This window comes from Somniosus microcephalus, chromosome 27 (assembly GCF_052327205.1).
Source record: "Somniosus microcephalus isolate GS21.2 chromosome 27, FLI_Smic_1.0, whole genome shotgun sequence".
In the NCBI taxonomy this organism is placed as follows: Eukaryota; Metazoa; Chordata; class Chondrichthyes; order Squaliformes; family Somniosidae; genus Somniosus; species Somniosus microcephalus.
This window is the reverse complement of record NC_141013.1, coordinates 24,679,143-24,702,063: the sequence shown is the minus strand read 5'-3', so window position 1 is coordinate 24,702,063 and position 22,921 is coordinate 24,679,143. Positions and strand designations below refer to the sequence as shown.

The following is a 22,921-nucleotide window of genomic DNA, read 5'->3' as shown; positions in this document are numbered from 1 at the left end:
GCCTCTCTTCATAGCTGAGGCGCTCCATCCCAGGTAACATCCTGGTGAATCTTCTCTGCACCCTCTCCAAAGCAATCACATCCTTCCTATAGTGAGGCGACCAGAACTGCACACAGTACTCCAGCTGTGGCCTCACCAGCGTTTTGTACAGCTCCATCATAACCTCCCTGCTCTTATATTCTATGCCTCGGCTAATGAAGGCAAGTATCCCATATGCCTTTTTAACCACCTTATCTACCTGTTCCGCTGCCTTCAGGGATCTATGTACATGTACACCAAGGTCCCTCTGACCCTCTGTACTTCCTAGGGTCCTACCCACCCGTGTTTGCGTGGGTTTCCTCTGGGTGCTCCGGTTTCCTCCCACAGTCCAAAGATGTGCAGGTTAGGTTGATTGGCTATGATAAATTGACCCTTAGTGTTAGGGGGATTAAAATGTGTGGGGTTACGGAGATAGGGTGGGATATGTGTTGGTGTAGGGGTTACGGGGATCGGGTGGGATATGTGTCGGTGCAGGCTCGATGGGCCGAAATGGCCTCTATCTGCACTGTGGGGTTTCTGTGATTCTGTGAAATAAAAACCAACCGAGCTGTTATTCAGTCCATGTAATTCAATTGTGGGATCATGGTAGTCCATCATATTGAGGACTGCTGGATCATCAAAAGTTTCTCTGGTCCTGCAGTACATCCTCTGGTCACTGATCAGCTCAAGGCAGAAGCCATAGTTGCCTTGCGCTGGTCGCAGCAGCGAGTGGCCTGTTTAAAGCTAGTTGATTATTGCAGCTGATTTTTTTTCGTGGTTTTTCTTGTCTGCTCAACTCTCATAGGTGTTTGCCTTCAAAATGAGAGTCAGTAGTGTACCATCGTGGCCTATCCATTGCTATGTCTTCTTGAGCATTGGTAGGGATGCTTTGAGGGTGTCCTTCGAGATGTTTTTGTACTGCTACTCACACACACCACAAGAACACTTGCAGTTTTTCAGCTCACAGTAAAGTACTTGTCTCAGAAGCGTACGCTCAGGTATCTGAGCCGGATGGCCAACAAAATGAGCTCCGTTGAGCCAGTGTCAACCAAGCTGTCAACCTGTGAATTTATCCTAAAGGAAAATGAGGCTTTTCACCAACATAATGCCTTTGGTGTTCAGATAACGTTAGTAAAACGAGTGCATTTGAATCTCCATGCATCATTGCCTTGTAACACAACTATGAATTATTCTACATGTATTATTGATACTTCTATTTAGTCCAAATATTTATTCTTTTAAATGTGTAGAGAGGAACTTGAATCCAAAAGCAGCCTGCCTTAAAAGGAGAGAAGAGGAGAAGGCTTCTGCCGCATCGGCAGAGGCACCACCACCACACCCTGCAGTTCACTCTGGACTCAGTGACACTACCAACCCTATGGGTCATATGTAAACTGCCAGGTACCCCTTTCACTATATTATTGAAGCTAACATTTAATCCCTGCATCACATTTTCTAAGTTCTGCAATTTTCCTACACATTGTTCACATGACATTGAGGAAAAAATGTAAATTACACAAGCTCTCACTAAGTTCAGAAAGCTTGTTTCAAATGAAGTATCACTAATGAAACTTGGAATATTGTTTAAAATATTATTTACACAGTGAATATTCTGCTTTTGTATCTCTAACTTTAAATGTTTGCAAACATTTATCAAGTCACTTTATGAAGTGACTTATATTCTATAGAAACTGGAATGGGCAGATGTAGTGTCATAGCCTTGTATTAGATGTATTATCTAGTGTTTGAACTTTATATACATAGGTAATAACAATAATGGATATTGGTGAATTACATGTGTGTATGCAATCCAAACCAGTGAGAGATTCCCTGGATATCTCTGCAATTAACCCCCTACATATTATTTTCTGCACCCTTCCCTTTGCATTTATATAGCGCCTTTCATTTCCTCAGAACGTCCCAAAGTGGTTTACAGCCAGTGAAGAAGTATAGTCACTGTTGTAATGTAGTAAGTTGATTATGTGTGAGGAGCTGATTGATAATGAACAGTTTGTGGTAGTGCTACAGATGTTTGATTTCAGTTGTAGAAGGCTAGGGGGAATTCTGCATGTTCTGATGGAAGAATGTTAAGATTACAAAGATATTCTTTCAGAAAATCCCAAGAGAATTAAGTGCACAATATGGAGTTAACAGCAGAATGTTTTTGCGGGAGTAACCTAAACTAGGGAGTACTTGACCTGCAAAATATTGCTAGTTCAGTCTGTGAATAGCTATGCAATTATTTGGGTCAGGAAAACTTCTACATTTTACAAAGCCATGTGCATTTACATATAATGAACAAATTCTGAACAAAATAGTGAATAGACATTTATGTACAGCTCCAGTTAAAATATTCAGCTACATTAACAATTGAAAAAAGCATTGTTCCTTGAACAGTTTTTGTATGAAAACTGAATATGGAATTCCCTTGCAAATTTGAAGAGCTTTTCAAAAATCTAAGGATTATCTTAAGAGGGGTAGCAGGAGCAATATCAGAACTACAATGTATTAAAGAACAGTGTAAGAAGTCACTGCAGATGTAAAATGGCAAATTGAGGATACCCTGTTTAGAGTTTACTTGAAGTGTTTGTTTACTACCATTAGTGATGTCTTTTTTCTTCAGTATGGATTATAAACTTACTGAATCGTTCCATTTTTTTCTTGCAGGTCAGAAGTCTAGATCATTTTGTAAAATAACAAATGAGTCATCTTTCCATACAAGGACCCAGCCAACTAACTTTCTTTCACAAAGCCACAGTTGGAAAACATAATGCACTTGAAGCAGAAACCCAGAAGCAATCTCTTGATCAATATGGCATCACATTCAGCCCGCTGAAAATCTGTTAGACCCGAATTTGAATTTTGGCCCATAATAGTACATATCAGTCTGTTGCAGGCAGTGTTGCTTCCACACAATCAGAGACTGTTGCAATGATTCCGCTGTTAGTGGAAGTTGCCTTGTGCCTAGACTTGTTGGTTGATGAAATGCATTTATGACAAAAAAATTATTTATTGCTACTGAACTATAAGGTCTACTTTGAAAGGGAAATGTTAAAATCTCAGTTGTTTCATTCTCAGCTGGGCAGATGCTAGTATCTGTCAAAGCTGTTCACATGCAGAGAACAAAGCAGAAACAAGCTCTAACCCCATGCATTCCCAGAACCTATTAGTGTCTTAAAAAAGGGAGGGAAGAGTCTTCATTGTCCTCTCCATTCCTTTGGCCACACAAATAGCATTTTCCATGTATCAGAAAATTCCTTGTTAGAGTGTTTATTTTTTTGTTCTCTGGTTATCTGAACAGTTGTGGTCATGTAATTTCTTTTTCCTACATTATGTTCAATGCCTGTGTCACGAGCAATTTGCTATCCTAGCAAAATGTGCTTTTATTGAAAAAGGGCAGGTCTGATCATAGCATCACTTAGCTAGAAATAAGGTTAGCTTTCTTCAAACTTTCAAGTAAATGCCCATTCTTATTTGTTTTATTTGTAATTATACAAACTTTTAAGCTTCTAGGCTTCATAGTAAAACTTGTAACGTGAAGTGTAAATTAGAAAATTTCTAATTTTAGAATTGCTTTGTTTTTCAAGCAGTTAATACTACATTTAGTATATGTGAAAAGTGTTTGCTGTAATTAAGCACAGATGCAAAACAAAGGTTTCAGGCTCGAAAAGCATTGAGAGCTGATAAAAATCCTTGGTTCACCAGGGCCAGTAGTGTTGACAATGAACAAAGTAGTGCTGTCAGCGTAATTAAAATTCTGGAGGGAAAAAGGAGCAACGGTCACCAGCTTTCTGAGACCATACTTTCTTTTTGATATCCTTATCTGCGTGGCTAGTCAGTGGAGAGGGATCCGAAGACTGATGCAGCCAGTAATGCAACTGCCCTGAGCTTTGAAGCCATCGTGGCATTAACTCATATGAGTTGTTTTAAACCACTTACAATTTCTTTGTGATTCCTCCCCGGCTGGTCTCCATTTTTACGGATTCATGTTCCTTAGCTTCCATGTAAACTGTCTTCCATTTAAAAAGAGCATCGGAGAGAAAATATCTGACAAGGTTACTTACTGTTATCTGAATGTTGTCTGTAATTGTTGGCAATTGGCTCAACAGAATGAACAAATAATGCGTTCCTTTGTTCCAAGCACTAAGGCAGCCGAAGAGCTAAATTTGTATAAGTTGCCATGACGGGCTGATAGGAATGCTGAACACTTGTTTTGGAAGGGTTCTCCGCGAATGAATTCTTTTTTGACAATTGTGTATGATTTTGTCATTTTAATTGATTCATGTTGACTAATTCAAGAACAGTTAACACCTAATTTACTGTATCTGTGGCCTTGTTCTTCAGTTCGTTGTTTATGAGCTAACAGTTGCTTAAAACGTGCTAAAGTGATCACGTGCCACTTCCTGACCTTCTCTTCTGAGCCTGGTTCTAAGCTTTCTTTCCCTTTGGCTATAATAGACTGCATTATGCCCAGAAGCTTTGCTTCAAAAAGAAAAAAAAAGAAAACATTTGGCTTATTTTTCACTGTAGCTAGTCTTTTATACAATAATCTTGTAAGAAAATTTCTTGAATTCTAAATATTACTCTTTCTAGATTTTTGAAATCAAAAGTTTTCAGTAAAAAAGTTTCTTACTTTATTTTACTATATTAGGTAGCAAAAGTGTAGGGTTATTTACCATAACCTGTCCATTAATATCAGAAAATAAAATAGCATCCTAAGAATATTGTAGGTTCTAGCTTAAACTGTGTAGTACCTATGGAGTATTGTACACGCTAATTGTCTGAGATAAGTTGCTTCACATCTTGTTCTCCAGTTTCCATTGTTGGTTGATGCAGATTTGTACCCGTGTCAAATTTAAGGTATTGTTGATGAACCTTTCCACGCAACAGCAAGAAGTTTAAAAGAAAAATTCTGTCAAGTGACGACAGAAAACATATTATGTATATATAACATTTATGTAGCAATAAATGTGCCATCTTTTTTAACAAGACCAATGAGTGTTTATAAAGTCATTCAGTGAATTTGTTCAGTCACCGACATTAGCAGCTGCCTGGAATACTGGTGGGACGATTATGCTTGGCTACCAGTTTAAAAAGCAGAGTGCGCTTGTTTTAAAGGCATAACTATGCTGGATTGTCAATTTCATTCGGATCTTTCAGTGAATAATCTTTTGTGTTATTTATGACACAAAATAAGTTTAAGTTCTGAAACAAGTAGACCTTTTTGTTGTGTTCTGAAATGTATAAAAGCAAAAGACATCAACAAAATTATTGGACACATTGAATATATTTCTGGAAAATACAATGAATTAACAACCCAACTAAAGCTGGATGTAAAATATGCTCCAAATGGAAGAAAATATAATCATAAAATCACAAGATAAATACAGGTGAGGGAGGCATTCAATCCATCTTAGCTCATCCATCCTGAATAAAGAACTTACTCCACCACCACCCCCCCCCCCCCCCCCCCCCCCCCAAAATCACGTTACCTGTTTCTTGAATGAGTCCAAGATGTTTACCTCAATCGCCCTTCTTGGAAGACCGTTCAAACTGTTGATCACACTGCATGAAGAAGTACTTCATAACATCTGCCCTAAGTTTCCCTTCCGCCAGTTTTAACCTTTGCCCGCTTGTTTTAGTATCCTAGTATAAACTGAAGTAGTGTTCTGGATTAAAAATAAAATGCTGGGAATACTCAGCAGGTCAGGCAGCATCTGTGGAGAGAGAAACAGTTAATGTTTCAGGTCGATGACCTTTCGTCAGAACTGGAAAAAGTTAGAGATGTATCAGATTTTAAGCAAGTGCAGGGGCAGGGAAAGGGGAGGGGAGGAAAGAACAAAAGGGAAGGTCTGTGATAGGGTGGAAGGCAGACGAGATTAAATGACAAAAGGGATGATGGTGCAAGGCAAAAGGAGATGGTAATGGGACAAGTAAAGAAACAAAAGATGGGTCTAGAGGAGGTGTAAATGGGAAACAGAATCATCAGCAACAGCTGCCATCTGAATACATGGGGGCAGAGCTTATGATCGAGTCCGGAAGGCTGTAAAGTGCCTAAGAGAAAGATGAGGTGCTGTTTCTCGAGCTTATGTCGAACTTCATTGGAACGGTGTAGGAGGCCGAGGACGGAGAGGTCAGAGTGGGAGTGGTCTGGAGAATTAAAATGAGTGTTCTGGATTAACCCGATTTAATTCATTTTAGTATTTTGTTTACTTCTATAAAGTCCCCTCTTAGTCACCACCTTTGTGGCTTTTCTCTGCACTGCTTCTTTAGATTCCCTTATGACATTGTGACCAAAACTGAGCATCTACTCAAGCCGAGGTTCCACCAAGACACTGTACGGTTTAAGCATGACACCTTACAACTTGTACACAACTGACCCAGCAAAAAAAGTCAGCTTCCTTTGCTTATTGTTGCTCCAGTAATTTTAATGTTAAGAACATAATGCACTACCACCCCAAATTCCTTTCCATTTCATTTTAGCTATTTCTACACCATAGTATAGTAGTGGCATCCATTTTTCTTTCCAATGTGTAGTATCTTGCAGGGCTTTGTACCATTGCTATAAATGCTGAACTGAACGCACAAATATCAGAAAATCAACAGACAGTTGCAAAATTAGTAACAAGAAAATCAAGTGCTCCCAATGGCTGAGTTCTTGCATACGTATTTGAGAAATGTAGCTCCTATATTTGATAACTGGTCTCTGATAAGTTAGCTTATTTTGACCTAGGCCCTAAGTTCTAGAATTTCTTCCCTAAACCTCTCTGGCTCTCGAGCTCTCCTCCTTTAAGACGCTCCTTAAAACCTACCTCTTTACCTGTCCTAATATCTCCTTATGTGGCTTGGTGTCAAATCTTCTTTGATAATACTCTTTGTGAAGTGCCTTGGGCCCTTTTATTACGTTAAAGTTGCTATATAAATGCAAGTTGTTAATGACAACACTTTCAATGAATCGGTTTGTAATCTGTTAATTGAATTTATTTCACAAGGGACTGTATGTTGAGTGGATCATGACTTTACCCGGATCTTGTCACATCTGGAAATCTATCTATAGAAACATAGAAAAATAGGAGCACAGAAGGTGGTCATTCGGCCCATCGAGGCTGTGCCGGCTCTTTCGAAGAAGAAGCCAGTTAGTCCCACTCCCTCGCTCTTTCCCGATATCCTGCAATTTTTTCTCCTAAAAGTAATTATCCAATTCCCTTTTGAAGGCTACTATTGAATTTGTGTCCACCACCCTATCGGGCAGTGCGTTCCAAATCCTAACCACTCGTTGCGTAAAAAAAGTTTGTCCTCATGTCAATTTGGATTAGTACTAGAAGCATAAAGGAAGATTCCTTTTAATGCAAAAAAAATTAAAATATGGAATACGTTTCCACAAGTGGCTCTTGAAGGTGATTCAATACAACAAAGCAGGGAGTTAGATAATCACACAGGAAAATGTTAAAGGTTACAGGGAGAGAGTAGGAAAATGGCACTGGAAGGCTCCAGTGTGGAGCTAGCAGTGGTACAGGCATGAAGGGAAAAAATCGGGTTGCCAACCCTCTGATTGTCCTGGCGTCTCTCGGAATGAAAGCTTAATCCCCTGAACACAGCTGCAAGCAACCTGGGAGAGAAATCATAGGGGCATTAAAAATCAAGTCCCTATTTTCTTTGAATACATTTGTTTATTAGTTATAAGTATATATCGGAGATGGTGAATCGGCTGTTCCACTGATGGTCGAGAATCATCCATTCGGTGATGAGTCTGTTCGCTTTCCAATTGGCGTGGGTAGGCAGGGCACCGTAAGGATGGACATGTTGGGCGACCAATGGCGGGAACATGGGGGCATGTTGGTTGGGGCCGGGAGGTCACGTGATGGAATGACCAGGAATACGTCCAACCAGAGTTGCCGACCCTAGACTTAAAAAATGGCCTCCTTCTGAGCTCAAATATCCATTTTAAGCTATTTGATTCAGTTTCTGTGTTTTTTAATTGGCATTTCATTGCAACAAACTAGAAGTCTGTAGATATCAAAAGAATTTAGTGAAAAGCTTTTGTGATCTGATTGGTTTAGATCACAAAAGCTTTTCACTAAATTCTTTTGATTTCACTAAATTTCCTTTATTGATTTTCTTCAGTCTTCAAAGTTGTGATTTTGATTGGCAGAAATTTTTACAAAGTGTGATGCTAGAAGTGTTAAAAGTAGACATAGTCATGAGCCCGGGCCTGGAGCCTCACCCCTTCAGAATTTAATTAGTGTTGGAGATAAAAAAATGTTTTTTTTTACTTTTTCTGTCTGTCTCTTTTATCTATCTCTCTTAATCCCATCTTTCTTTCCCAATCTTTAATTTTTCTTTCTGTACATGATTTAAATCTAATTCATAGTCCCTGGTTTAGACTCTGCGTGTCTCGGTGAGGATTCTTCAGTCTGTGGTTAAAGAGCCTCGCTATTTATAATCCGGCTCACACACCACATGCGCCACACTGGATCAGATGCCCGATGACAGCAAGTCTCCATATAAGATCCCAGAGAGACCCAGCTTCCAAATGATTCGAGGTTGACCCGTATTGGGGACAGTGATTTAACTTTATTCAGCACAAGAAAGACTTAGTTTATTGGAGTATAATTCAGACTTATATTACCACTTCTACTCTGGGTCGAAGCCACAACCGTGAGTAAGTGCACCTTGTGTCTCTTGACTCTCGTCTCTCTTCATCTCCCGGATGTCTCCTTGATTCTTCCTGAAATCTTCTACTGTGTCTCTGAAATCTTCTACTCCTGAAGTCATCTTCTCCTGAAAACTTCTACCCTTTGTGGCTGTTAAAGCCCCCTTCTTATACCCTTGCCCTCATTCAAGACCTATGGAGTCCTCCTGAACCAATCACTGGCTGACTCCCAAACCCAAAATCCAATCATAAAGATGCCACGTTCGTAGCCCCTTGGTTTACGTAGGCTTTAGTCTCATGACACTCTTACATCATCTGTTTTTGACCATCAAGACTCATATCTGGGGTAGTTATGGCAACACAAAAGGAATATATCTCCATGGGTTGAGATACGGCTCTTGCTGTTGGCCTTTGTTTTTAATTCACTGCGGATGTTATAACATTCCAACACAGTGGCAACTGCAGCGAACCTTGCCTCCCAGACTAGCTGCCTCATCCTCACTGTTGGCTAATATCCAACTTTCACCCACAGCCTCACTATTCGACTATAGCAATCCTCTTTCTACCCCCAGGTTGTCTGGTTGCAGCTTACTCACAGACCTTTAAGCATAAGAAAAACGGGTTACACGTCATCGTATAATTCAGATTACCATTGCATACAGTTGATGATTACAGACTTTTATGTATTTAATTCTTACGCACGATTATAAATCCATTACTGATGATTATAAGACAGTGAAGCAAGTATTCTTAAAAAAAAAAAAAAAAACAACTAATCCATGATAATCTTACATCCACTCAAAAGCCCGCAAAAACTGGGCAGCTGCCAGCGTAATGAACAGCGAGCACCAGTCCTTCACCGCTGACTGCAAAATCCAGGCCGTGATGTTTTAATAATAGCAAATCTCATGTGGCACTGCTCATGGTAAGTCAGTGCACGCACTATTTGATGAGAAACATACCAAATAAAACACACTGTAATCTCCTGCTACAACGGTTAATTGATATTAAGTAAACACTGAATTAGTACAGGTATCTGTTAAGCCTATATTGATAGATATCCTAGTATTTTTTATTACTGACGAGTTCCTTTGTTTATACTGTTATTTGAAGTGTTACAAAGTATGACAGACAAGTGCAAGAAGATTTAATATTGATAAGATATTTGTGTATGTTGTTTGCATACAAATAATATACACAACAAATCAGTATTAACATGAATAAACACTAATAATAAAAATGATGTATTTCCCACTTGTTTAAAAAAATTGTAATGTAACTTTAAATGCTGTGATTAGAAAAATGTAGCTTTTACAAGGCTGTGATTAGAAAAAGGCTGTTACTGTCTCCTAATTATGTTCATGTCTTTGATTTCTCAAAATGTTGCTTAATGTCCTACAGGGAGAACTAAAATTCCTGTGGAGCTGTTCAGTTCAATCACATACGGAAAAACTAATGACTCTATTTGAGGAAACCATGCACACACAGGCAAAGAGAGAGCTCTCTTTTGTTCATTAAATCAGCTTTTGCATGTCTGTGGTTTTTGTTGTTGACTTATTTCAAGGGCAACTTCAAGGCAAAAAAACTTGGGAAATATCATGAGTTTGTTTCAAAATAATTATCGTGACTGATTATTTTGAGGAGTGTCTTTTTGCAATGCCGAATAGTGAAAGGTTTCTATGCAAGTTGTTGAGAAATACTAGTTTGGACAAACCCATAGGTTACAATTGGAAATTTGTGCCTATCGGCAGTGACAGCAGGAGCGAAATGAATTGATTGAATTGAGTCAAGGGGCAGAGACGGCAAAGATTGATGACAAAGATAGGGTTACGGTAGCATAGTGGTTATATTACTGGACTAGTAATCCAGAGGTCTGGACTAATGACCAGAGACATGAGTTAATACCCCACCACGGCATCTGGGGAATTTAAATTCAGTTAATTAAATAAATCTGGAATAAAAAGCTAGTATCAGTAATGGTGACCATGAAACTATCGGATTGTTGTAAAAAACCATCTGATTCACTGATGTCCTTTAGGGAAGGAAATCTGCCGTCCTTACCTGGTCTGGCCTATATGTGACTCCAGACCCAATTGTAGTGTATGTAACCTGTACCACCTTAAGAGGATACCTTAAGGTGATGGACTACTTTTTGATGGCTCCTGTACATTGTAGTACCGGTGGTGACCACACCGGTATATAAACCCTGTGGAGCAAAGTGTATTCCAGTTCAGCTCTGACCCTCAGTTACTAAAGACCTGTTTAAGTATTTCTGTAGTCTGTGTCCAGTTATTCAGCATAACTACATTTGAAAGCACAGACTCAACAGTGGCGACGAGTCTGATCTTACCTAGCGGCAGTTGCATCAAAGGAAGCTTCGCCTCTGAAACGGGCGTCGAACAAGGACATCCACCCTCAACATCCTGCTGGGCACTGCATAGCACGGGAGGCAATCGGGAACCCGGGTTGGGTTCTGGCCACGAAGTCCAACATCAGTGAACATCCCTTCGACGACAGCGGCGGGTAAGCCCGATCGAGCGGCACGGGGGGGAAGTCGGCCGAGTTGTCAGTAAGAGAAGGGGAGGGAAACGACGAAAAGGGCGGAGAACACGACTGCAGCCGGTGTCAGGGGCCGGACTGCAATCGGGGCAGAGACGCGCAGCAGCCAGAAAAGCGTTTATGTCCACAAGGACCGCGGGAGCAGCGGGGAACAAGAGCAGCAGCGTCGGGGAAAATAAAGGACCGCTGGGAGGTGAGAACGGCAACAGCGCAGTAATCGCCATTTTTAGTCGGCGGGGGAAGAAGACAAGCGCGGGAAAAGCCGCCAAGTGCGGGAAGCCGCCATTTTGAAAAATAAAATAAAATAATAATCATAATCCGAAGGAAAGGAAACTCAACAAGGATGCCAAAAACGGGTAACATCACTGCTTTTGATAGCGATGTGGAAGATTGGGCCACTTATGTGGAACGCGTTGAAGTTTACTGTACAGCGAATGAGGTACCGGTGGATAAGAAAGCACTAACCCTATTAAACTCGATGGGTGCGAAGACGTACGGGTTATTAAGGAACCTTGTAACACCAGATAAACCGGTAGGAAAGAGTTTCGCGGATATTGTTACTATCCTGCAAGAGCATTTAAACCCCATGCCGCTGCTGATAGCGGAACGATTTAAATTCTACAAAAGAATTCAACTTAAAAAGGAAAGCAACGCTGAATTCTTAATCGAACTGCGCAAGTTATCAAAGTACTGTCAGTTCGGTACAGGACTAGCAGACGCACTGAGAGATAAGTTTGTGTGTGGGCTACTAAGGGAAGGAACCCAGAAGCGACTGCTAGAGGAAAAGGATCTTACGCTGGACAAAGCTTTCAGCATTGCAGCATCGCACGAGGCAGCAGCACGAGGCACTGCAGAAATGCAGCAAAGGCCATTGGAATTCAGCACCAATGAAATGGCATTGGGCGCAGTAAAGTGCTATCGTTGCGGAAGGACAACGCATGACCAGAACCAGTGCTGGTTCAAAGATAAAGAATGCAGGCAATGTGGCAAACTTGGTCACATAGCGAGAGTATGCCGGTCAGGAAAGAAGACCAGCAGCAAAAAGTCGCCGCAGGAGAAGTACAAAAAAGTACACAAGGTGACAGAGAACAGTTCGGATGAACAGAAGACGGATTCAGACTCCAGCAGTAAGGAACTGGGTTGTCTAAAAATACATAATGTGGGTAACACAGCAGACCACCAAACTATCTGGGTCATGCTTTGGATAGCAGGAGTCCAAGTGAAGATGGAATTGGACACTGGATCAGCATTGACGGTCATGAATAAGCAAGATTACAAAAGGTTATTCTCACACATTCCCCTGAGGGATACGGAGATTGTATTGAAAACATACACGGGGCAAAGAATATACCCCATCGGAAAGGTAAAGGTGGTCTACAATGGTAAAGAAAGTCAGGAAATGGACTTGTATGTGTTACCTGAGGGAGGTCCGCCACTACTGGGATGGGAATGGATCCGGAGAATAAATGTGGACTGGCATTCCATATAAGCACTAACTGTAGATTCCTGTAAGGAGGACGATGTCAAACCTAAACGACTGTCCAAAATATTGGACGATGCTAAGGAGGTGTTCCAACAGGGACTGGGAACACTGAAAGGAATTATGGCAAACATCAAGGTTGAAGAACATGCAAACCCAAAATTTTTCAAAGCCAGACCGGTACCTTATGCAATACGACCTGCTGTGGAAGCAGAGCTGGAAGGGCTAGAACGTTCAGGAGTACTGTCAAAGGTGGACTGGAGCGAATGGGCAACACCCATTGTTCCCGTCATGAAGCGTTCGTTGAGCAACAAGCCAGGGGAACCTGGGAAGGTTCGCATCTGTGGCGATTTCAAGATCACTGTTAATCCGGTTCTTCACACGGTGCAATATCCGCTTCCGCGGATTGAAGATATCTTCGCTTCGCTGTCTGGCGGGAAACACTTCACCAAGATAGACCTGGCGCAGGCGTACCTACAGATGGAAGTTGATGAAGCGTCACGCCAGTATCTCACGATCAACACACATAAGGGCTTATATCGGTATAATAGACTGGTTTTTGGAGTGGCATCGGCTCCAGCGATTTGGCAAAGGGCCATGGAGCAGGTATTGCAGGGAATTCCAGGCACACACTGCTACCTGGACGACATTCTGATTACAGGAGATGATAAGGAGCACCTCGCGAATTTGGAGCAGGTGCTCACCAGATTGAAAGAATATGGACTCAGAATTAATCGCCAGAAATGTGAGTTCTTTCAAAAGCGAATCTCGTACTGCGGCCGCGTCATTGACCAGGAGGGGCTCCATAAGTCACCTGACAAGATCGAAGCTGTTGTGAAAGCTCCCGCTCCGGAAAATGTATCCCAGTTGAGGTCGTTCCTTGGGTTGGTTAACTATTACCACAAGTTTCTTCCAAATTTATCCACGGTGTTACACCCGCTGAACACTCTTTTGCAAATGGGAGTACCATGGAAGTGGAGCAAGGATTGTAAGCGGGCTTTTCAAAAAAGCAAGGCACTGGTCACCTCTAAGGAAGTGTTGGCTCACTTTAACCCAACGCTGCCTATTCGCTTAGCTTGTGATGCTTCTCCATATGGTATCGGGGCAGTGCTCTCACATAAGTTGCCAAATGGCTTGGAAAGGCCAGTCGCGTTCGCATCCAGATCATTGACCTCCGCAGAGCGCAACTATGCTCAGATAGGGAGGCTCTCAGCCTCGTGTGGGGAGTTAAGAAATTTAACCATTACCTGCAAGGCCAAAAGTTTACGCTGCTGACAGATCACCAGCTGTTGGTTTCCATTTTTAACCCTAAGAAGGGTGTTCCGGTTATGACGGCGCAGAGGCTTCAGAGATGGTCCCTTTTCCTAGGGGCACATCAATATGATACCGAATTCAAAGGTACAAAGCAACATGGTAATGCTGATGGGCTGTCGCGCCTGCCACTACCTACAGCGGAAGAGGCACCGGCAGTTGACCCTGTCGAGATATTTCACTCGACCATCATCGAATGCTTACCAGTCACCAATGCGAGTATTGAGAGAGAGACCCGAAACGACCCGACACTGTCTCGGGTCTACGATTTGACAGTGAAGGGATGGCCAGCACATGGCGACCCACTGTTACCAGCATTCTCAGCCAGACGAGAACAGCTGTCTGTCTGTCAAGGAACATTGATGTATGGAACAAGGGTGATTATTCCTCCTAAATTAAGGGAGAGAGTTCTGAAGGAACTGCATGAAGGTCATCTGGGGGGAGTCAAGATGAAAAGCCTTGCTAGGGCTTATGTGTGGTGGCCAGGTATCGACAAACAAATAGAGGATCTGACTAAAAGCTGCTCAGGGTGCCAAAAAGTTCAAAACGCACCTCCAGTTGCACCGCTGCATCCGTGGGAATGGCCTTCAACCCCATGGCAACGTGTGCATATCGACTTTGCAGGTCCATTCATGGATTCCATGTTTTTGATAGCGGTAGATGCACATTCTAAATGGCCAGAAGTGATTAAGATGTCGACCACTACCTCTGAAAAGACGATCGCAGTTCTAAGAACCATATTTGCAAGGAATGGGTTGCCGGAACAAATATGTTCAGACAACGGACCACAGTTCGTGTCAGAAGAATTCCAGAAATTCATGAAAAAGAATGGGGTGAAACACTATACATCTGCCCCATATCATCCGGCTACCAATGGGTTGGCCGAGAGATTTGTACAAACATTCAAAAAGGCGATAAAAGCCATGAGCGAAGACCATATTCCACTACAACACAAGGTGGACAATTTCCTGATGGCATATTGAAACGCCACGCATGCAGTGACAAATCAAAGCCCTGCCATAATGTTCTATAACAGGAGGTTGCGGTCCCGGTTGGATTTGTTAAAACCCAATGTGCGTAGGGAAGTCGAAAACGAGCAATTCCAGCACGTAAATAACAGGGCCACTCGGAGTTTCGAAATAGGACAACCAGTGTTGGCCAGGGACTATAGGAATGATAAATGGCAATCCGGAACAATTCGTGCCCGACAAGGACCCTTGATGTACACGGTAGACGTTGGAGAGAACGTAATACGACGTCATGCTGACCAACTTGTGGAATCGAGAACAAGGGTCGACCCCATGTCTACGGCAGAGACACCAGTTGAAGAAGTTATTGAGCCTGTAGCATCTACCTCAGACTCGAACGTACATGATGATGTTCAATCCATAGGAGATCAAATGGATGAGTCGCCCCAGCAACGAGAACCAGAGACCCCTGAAAGGCGTTATCCGGCCCGGATCAGGAGGCCTCCTCAGAGACTGAATCTTTGAACAGTTTTGTGTGAAAGTTGTATATATGTTATCCATGTAATGTTAAGCTAAAAGGGGAGGAATTGTAGTGTATGTAACCTGTACCACCTTAAGAGGATACCTTAAGGTGATGGACTACTTTTTGATGGCTCCTGTACATTGTAGTACCGGTGGTGACCACACCGGTATATAAACCCTGTGGAGCAAAGTGTATTCCAGTTCAGCCCTGACCCTCAGTTACTAAAGACCTGTTTAAGTATTTCTGTAGTCTGTGTCCAGTTATTCAACATAACTACATTTGAAAGCACAGACTCAACACCAATGCCCTCTGCGGTTCACCACCACCTTCTCGAGGGCAATTAGGGATGAGCAATAAATACCGGCCTTGCCAGCGATGCCCACATCCCATGAACAAATGAGAAAGAGATGAGTGTTTAACATGTTTTTGAAAATTGAGAGGAAGGATGTAAGGTGTGCCAAAGAAGAATTATGATGGTTGAAAGAGTGACTGCCAATGGTGAAGCAAAGAGGATATCAATCAACGTGTAGACGAGTGTTAGAGGAGCTTAGGATGAAAGCAGGACCGTAGGGCTGGAGGTGTTCACTGAAATAGGATGGATAGAGGCTGTTGAGAGAGAGAGTAAGGATCTAGAAATTGGACTCAATATTGAGTTCAACAATTTCAGATCATAACCTCTGCCCCCATTTTTTCAGATGGCAGCTGTTGCTGATGATTCTGATATTTCCATTTACACCTCCTCTAGACCCATCTTTTGTTTCTTTACTTGTCCCGTTACCATCTCCTTTCACCTTGCACCATCATCCCTTTTGTCATTTAATCTCTCCTGCCTTCCATCCTATCACAAACCTTCCCTTTTGTTTCCTCCCCATCCCCTTTCCCTGCCTCTGTAATTGCTTAAAACCTGTTACATCTCTAACCTTTTCCAGTTCTGATGAAAGGTCATCGAAACTCTGTTTCTCGCTCCACAGATGCTGCCTGACCTGCTGAGCATTTCCAGCATTTTCTGCTTTTATTTCAGATTTCCAGCATCCGCAGTACCTTGCTTTTGTCTTGAAATTCGCTCATGGGGCCGATGGAGCTTAGCAAGGACCAGGAGTGAGTATGGATATGGGCAGCAGTATTATGAATGGTTTCAGGTTGCGGACGATGGATTCTATAAAATCATTACAGAAGTTGAACCCTGATGAGGCATGAATTAGCGTCTTGGTCGCAATGGGAAAGATAAGGCTGTAGGCGGGCAATGTTGTGTAGGTGGAAGTAGGTAGATGGAGCAGATGTGGGAAAGGAAATTCAGCTCAGGATCAAGCAGCACGCATAGGTCTGTACCACCAGACTAAGCTTTAGATGGAAATCAGAAAGGTTATTGAAGTAAAGAGCAGAATCATGTAGAGGCTGATGGAAGCCAAAAAGGATAGCTTCAGTTTTGCCTACTCGTCCAAAACTCAGTCAGGGTTTCAGTTGAACAACAGATTTGCAATCAAGAAGAGATGGAAAGGTAAACTGTATGTCATCAGCATTGATATGGAACCTGACATTGTGCTTTCTGATAATGTCACCATGGGGTAAATAGATAGGCAATGAAGAGGAAGGGACCCAAGATGGACTCCTGGCATACACCAGCAGCGACTGTACGAATAAGGGGAGAAATCATTGGAGGATATGTGGTGCCTTTTGGGATAGGCATGAATGGAACCAGAAGTGAATAATGCCATGAATGTGGACTGCAGAGGAGAGGCATTGGAAAAGGATAAAATGATTTGCAGAGAGGCTAAGAAGAATGAGGAGGGTTGGTGGAACGTGGTCACAGCCACAGAGGATATCATTAGTAACTGACCAGAGCAGTCACTGTCCTGAGGGTGGGGTGGAATTCAAATAAATACTAGTAGGAGAGGTGGATTTGTAATTATCAAGAAATTATGCATTCTAGGACTTTGAAGAGGAGGGGAACATTTGAGAGAAGGTGATCATTCGAGTGGAGAGGTTTACGGTGGCTTTTTGAGGAAAGGGGTGATTGTTTTGAAGGAGGTAGGGGCAATGACCGTGGATGTATAGAGTCTGCGCTCACTCGGAGGTCGAACTCCAAACCATCATCAACACCTTCACCGAAGCGTACGAGAGCATAGGCCTTACACTAAACATCCGTAAAACAAAGGTCCTCTACCAACCGGCCCCCACCACACAGGAGTGCCCCCCCGATTATCAAAATCCACGACAAGGCCTTGGATAACGTGGACCACTTTCCATACCTCGGGAGCCTACTGTCGACAAGGGCAGACGTCAACGACGAAGTCCAACACTGCCCTCAGTGTGCCAGTGCAGCCTTCGGTCACCTGAGGAAGAGAGTGCTTGAAGACCAGGACCTCAAACCCGGCACTAAGCTCATGGTCTACAGAGCAGCAGTGATACCCGCCCTGCTGTATGCCTCAGAGACATGGACCATGTACAGCAGGCACCTCAAAGCACTGGAGAGGTACCACCAAACGCTGCCTCTGCAAGATCCTGCAAATCCATTGGCAGGATAGGCACACCAACGTCAGTGTTCTTGCTCAGGCCAACATCCCCAGCATCGAAGCTTTGACCACGCTCGATCAGCTCCGATGGATAGGTCACATTATCCGCATGCCCGATAAGAGACTCCCAAAACTAGTGCTCTACTCCGAGCTCCGGCACGGCAAGAGGAAACGCTTCAAGGACACCCTCAAAGCCTCCTTGAAAAAGTGTAACATCCCCACCGACACCTGGGAATCCCTGGCCCAAGACCGGACAAAGTGGAGGAGAAGCATCCGGGAAGGCGCCGAACACTTTGAATCTCTTCGCCGGGAGCAAGCGGAAGCCAAGCGCAGGCAGCGCAAAGAGCGCACGTCAACCCAAGCACCCCATCCACCCGCCCCTTCAACCGCCATCTGCCCCACCTGTGACGGAGACTGTAGGTCCCGCATTGGTCTCATCAGTCACCTGCGAACACATTTTTAATGTGGAAGCAAGTCATCCTCGGTTCCGAGGGACTGCCTAAGAAGAAGAGGATAGAGAGATTAATGTCAGTAAACAAAATGCTGAGGGAAGTTTGGTGGTGAGGAACTGGGAGGGAATGAGATCAAGGGAATAGACATGTCTTTTTAATCATGAAAGACTTCCTATTAATATTTTTATTGAATTTTTGTGGTAGGCCCTAATTTGTTACTGCTTGCTGAAATCAGACTGGGTGTAACTGAAACACTTTTTGTTTTGTGTTTAATGTTACTTCAAAGAAGCGTCACCGCTGAATAGGCCTAATGAGTGTTAATTGCCAAGTTCACATAAGTAACATAAATACCTATGAGACTGTTCCTCACTGCATGAGAGTTCCTTTGTCTCACAGGTGTAGCCATTGTACCAGGAAATCCTGTCAGGACAGCTGTTGCCTTTGAACTCTCTTCTGATTGACAGTTTTTCTGTTGTGAAGGTATTTGTTTTGACCTTCCTTTGTCCCAATTCAGCCATCAAGACCATGAGGGTATTTGACTGCGGGTTCTGTACCGAGGTTCCTTTAGTTGGATTTCTGCTTTGTTAGACAGGCGACAGGCTAGGACTAGCATAAATACCCAATTTCATATATAAATGTTGCACACTGGAATGTTAGTCCAAGTTGTGTTGTTAGAGAACCTTGAGGACTCCAAGATGTTTTTATTGGTTTGTAACAATTTCTGAGAAGTAATTAAAGTTAATTTGATGGGTTGAGCAGGAGAGATGGGAAAAAGAGAAAGCAGCCTTGATTTTTGGACACAAAGGGGGAAAAATTCAGTTGGTTTGCGCCTCCCGTTAGCGCCTTAAGAGGGCGCTAATGGGGCACAAAGCAACTAGCGCACGGGCGCGGCGATGTTTACGCCGCTCGTGAAATTAACTAGACATTTTGCGGCGGCGCTAAACACTGCTGCCACGATCTTTTGCGCCGGCAGATTGTGACGTCGGTCGAGTGTGCAGCGTCCCGGACCGGATATTGAGTGGCGTCCCCTGCCTTGCCACCTGCCGCTAGCAACGACCGGTTGAGGGGAGCATTATGCTGTCAGAAAGGGACAAGGGGAGCGCTATTTAAAGGCGACCGCTTCCTGCCTTTTCTTGGTGACATTTTTGCACCACACATTCAGAGAGAGAGAGAGAGAGAGACTTCTGGAGAGATTCAATGCTGTGTGAAGGAGTTTTGGGTACTGAGCAGCACTTTGCAGGTTCATTTTGATTTGCACTTCCTTGCATCGTCAGCGCTCTGAGGTAGCGCCTCGCTCCTCGGACTTTGTGCCTTAAGACAGGTGTGAAGCACCTGACTTAGCGCTCCAATCACCTCCAGGGGCGATAAAAGCCAAGTTTGCCATTGGAGGCGATAATTAGCGCCAGGCGCTAAACTTTGCACACGGCCGATAATGGCACCCCAAATAGGGTGATACTGAATTTTTCCCCCAAAGTCTAGAAATTCTTGGAATTTAGAATGAGAAGACAAGAGAGGACGAAAAAGACAACAGTTTGCATTTATATAGCAGCATTAACATAGTAAATTGTCCCAAGGCGCTTCACCGGAGTGTTATCAAACAAAATTTGACACAAGCCACATAAGGAGATGATATGGCAGGTGACCAAAAGCTTGGTCAAAGAGGTAGGTTTTAAGTCACGTCTTAAAGGAGGGGAGAGGTTTAGGGAGGGAATTCCAGAGCTTAGGGCCTAGGCAGCTGAAGACACGACTGCCAATGGTGGAGCAATTAAAATCAGGGATGTGCAAGAGGCCAGCATTGGGTGAGCGCAGAGATCTCGGTGGGTTGTAGGGCTGGAGGAGATAGGCGGGGGCGGTCCATGGAAGGATTTGAATACAAGGAGGAGAATTTTAAAATCGAGGTGTTGCCAATGTAGGTCAGCGAGCACAAGGGTGATGGCTGAACGATGTCAACAAGGGCAGACGTCGACGACGAAGTCCAACACCGCCTTCAGTGTGCCAGTGCAGCCTTCGGTCGCCTGAGGAAGAGAGTGTTTGAAGACCAGGACCTCAAACCCGGCACTAAGCTCATGGTCTACAGAGCAGCAGTGACACCCGCCCTGCTGTATGCCTCAGAGACATGGACCATGTACAGCAGGCACCTCAAAGCACTGGAGAGGTACCACCTACGCTGCCTCCGCAAGATCCTACAAATCAATTGGCAGGATAGGCGCACCAACGTCAGTGTTCTTGCTCAGGCCAACATCCCCAGCATCGAAGCTTTGACCACGCTCGATCAGCTCCGATGGACGGGTCACATTGTCCGCATGCCCGATACGAGACTCCCAAAACAAGCGCTCTACTCCGAGCTCTGGCACGGCAAGAGAGCCCCAGGTGGGCAGAGGAAACGCTTCAAGGACACCCTCAAAGCCTCCTTGAAAAAGTGTAACATCCCCACCGCCACCTGGGAATCCCTGGCCCAAGACCGCACAAAGTGGAGGAGAAGCATCCGGGAAGGCGCCGAACACCTTGAGTCTCTTCGCTGGGATCAAGCGGAAGCCAAGAGCAGGCCGCGCAAGGAGCGCACGTCAACCCAAGCACCCCGCCCCTTCAACCACCATCTGCCCCACCTGTGACAGAGACTGTAGGTCCCGCATTGGACTCATCAGTCACCTGCGAACTCATTTTTAATGTGGAAGCACGTCATCCTTGGTTCCGAGGGACTGCCTAAGATGGAGAAGATGATGGCTGAACGGGACTTGTGAGTTAGGATACGGGCAGCAGAGTTTTGGATGAGCTCAAGTTTACAGAGGGTACAAGGTGGGAGGCTGGCCACGAGAGCATTGGAATAGAGACAGTTGATAATGAAGAATAGGAGAGACTTGAGATACTGGGATTATTACCACTGCAGAAGAAAAGGCTGAGGAGACATTTAAAATGTTGCAGAGTTTTGATGAGGTGAATAGGGGCAAACTGTTTCTACTGGTTGGGGAATCAGTGATGATGGGGCATCAATTTAAAATGGTCACTGAGAATGTGAGGAGAGAAGTAAGGAGCTATTGAGCATGGGATGCTTTGCCACAAATCAAATCAAATCAACTTTTATTGTCAATGTTAGTGCACAAGTGCAGCACAACAAAATGTAGGCTTGCGGCTCCCGAGAGAGTACATTTAGATTAAGACATTTAAACATTCCACATACATTTGTCTTGTAATACATTAACATAAACATAACCATAATAAAGTGCATTGGCAGATGTGCAGGCTTTAGAGTTTATTTGTGGAGTTCAGTAGGATGATAGCCCTGGGAAAGAAGCTGTTCCTAAATCTGATCATATGGGTGCGAATGCATCTGGAGCGTCTCCCAGATGGCAGGAGGGCGAACAGACTGTGGCTGGGGTGGGTGGGGTCTTTGATGATGGACCGTGACCTCCGTAAACAGCGTTTCTGGTATATGTGCTCTATGGTCGGTAGCCGGGTGCCGGTAATGCGTTGGGCAGTTTTGACTACCCGCTGCAGGGCTTTCCGGTCATAGTAGCTACAGCTGCCATACCATACTGTGATACAGTTTGTCAGGATGCTCTCTCTTGTGCAGCGGTAAAAGTTAGAGAGGATCAGGGGTGACAGGTTACATCCCTTCAGCCTCCTTAGGAAATATAGGCGCTGCTGGGCCTTCTTCACCAGAGAGGAGGTATTGAGGGACCAGGAGAGGTCTTCCGTGATGTGGACTCCGAGGAACTTAAAGCTGTCCACCCTTTCCACCACAGCCCCATTGATGTGGATGGGGGTGTGACTCCGCCTTTAGACTTCCTGAAGTCCACAATGATTTCCTTGGTTTTCTTGATGTTAAGGAGTGGTTGAGGCAAAGATGATTGTATCTTCAGGTATGAGTGGATAAACATTTGAAGCAGCGGAAGATTTAGGGCTATTGGGGAGAGTGAGACAGTGGGATTCATTTTGGGTTGCTCTGGCAAAGACCCATCACAGAAACAATGGCTTCCTTCTGTGCTGTAAACCTTTATGGTTCTATATGCCTTCTCCTCACACATTTTATAGTGAGCCTTGCGATCTCAATTCATTTTTCTCCATTCAGCATCAACTGCATAATTACCTTGCTGTTTCATCTCGATCTACTCCTTAGATTACTAAAGCAAAATACTGCGGATGCTGGAAATCTGAAACAAAAACAAGAAAATGCTGGATATACTCAGCAGGTCAGGCAGCATCTGTGGAGAGAGAGAACGTTTCAGGACGATGTCGGAACTCTGACGAAAGGTCATCGACCTGAAACGTTATCTCTCTCCACAGATGCCGCCTGACCTGCTGACTATTTCCAGCATTTTCTGTTTCTATTCTTTAGATTTATTAGGCAAATTGTAGTTTTAAAATTTTCATGAGATGCAGAAAGAACATTAGAGCAGCTGAATCATAAACAGAAAATCCTGGACCCCTCCAGCAGCTGTTGGGA

At 43.7% G+C, this 22,921-nt stretch overlaps 1 protein-coding gene across 17 annotated transcripts in view; it reads left to right on the top strand.

The window, feature by feature from the left end:
* tcf12 (transcription factor 12) overlaps positions 1–5,009 on the top strand; it is a 295,499-nt gene extending 290,490 nt beyond the window's left edge. For 16 of the 17 annotated variants that reach the window (XM_085968731.1, XM_085968732.1, XM_085968737.1 and 13 more), the window contains 2 exons: positions 1,269–1,419; positions 2,686–2,803. In XM_085968731.1, the coding sequence (XP_085824857.1) occupies positions 1,269–1,411 (143 nt within the window). In that variant the 3' untranslated portion in view covers positions 1,412–1,419; positions 2,686–2,803. Of the gene's footprint in view, positions 1–1,268; positions 1,420–2,685 lie in introns of all 17 variants that reach the window. The other variant, XM_085968734.1, reaches the window with a different exon arrangement.
* Positions 5,010–22,921: the final 17,912 nt, after the last annotated feature.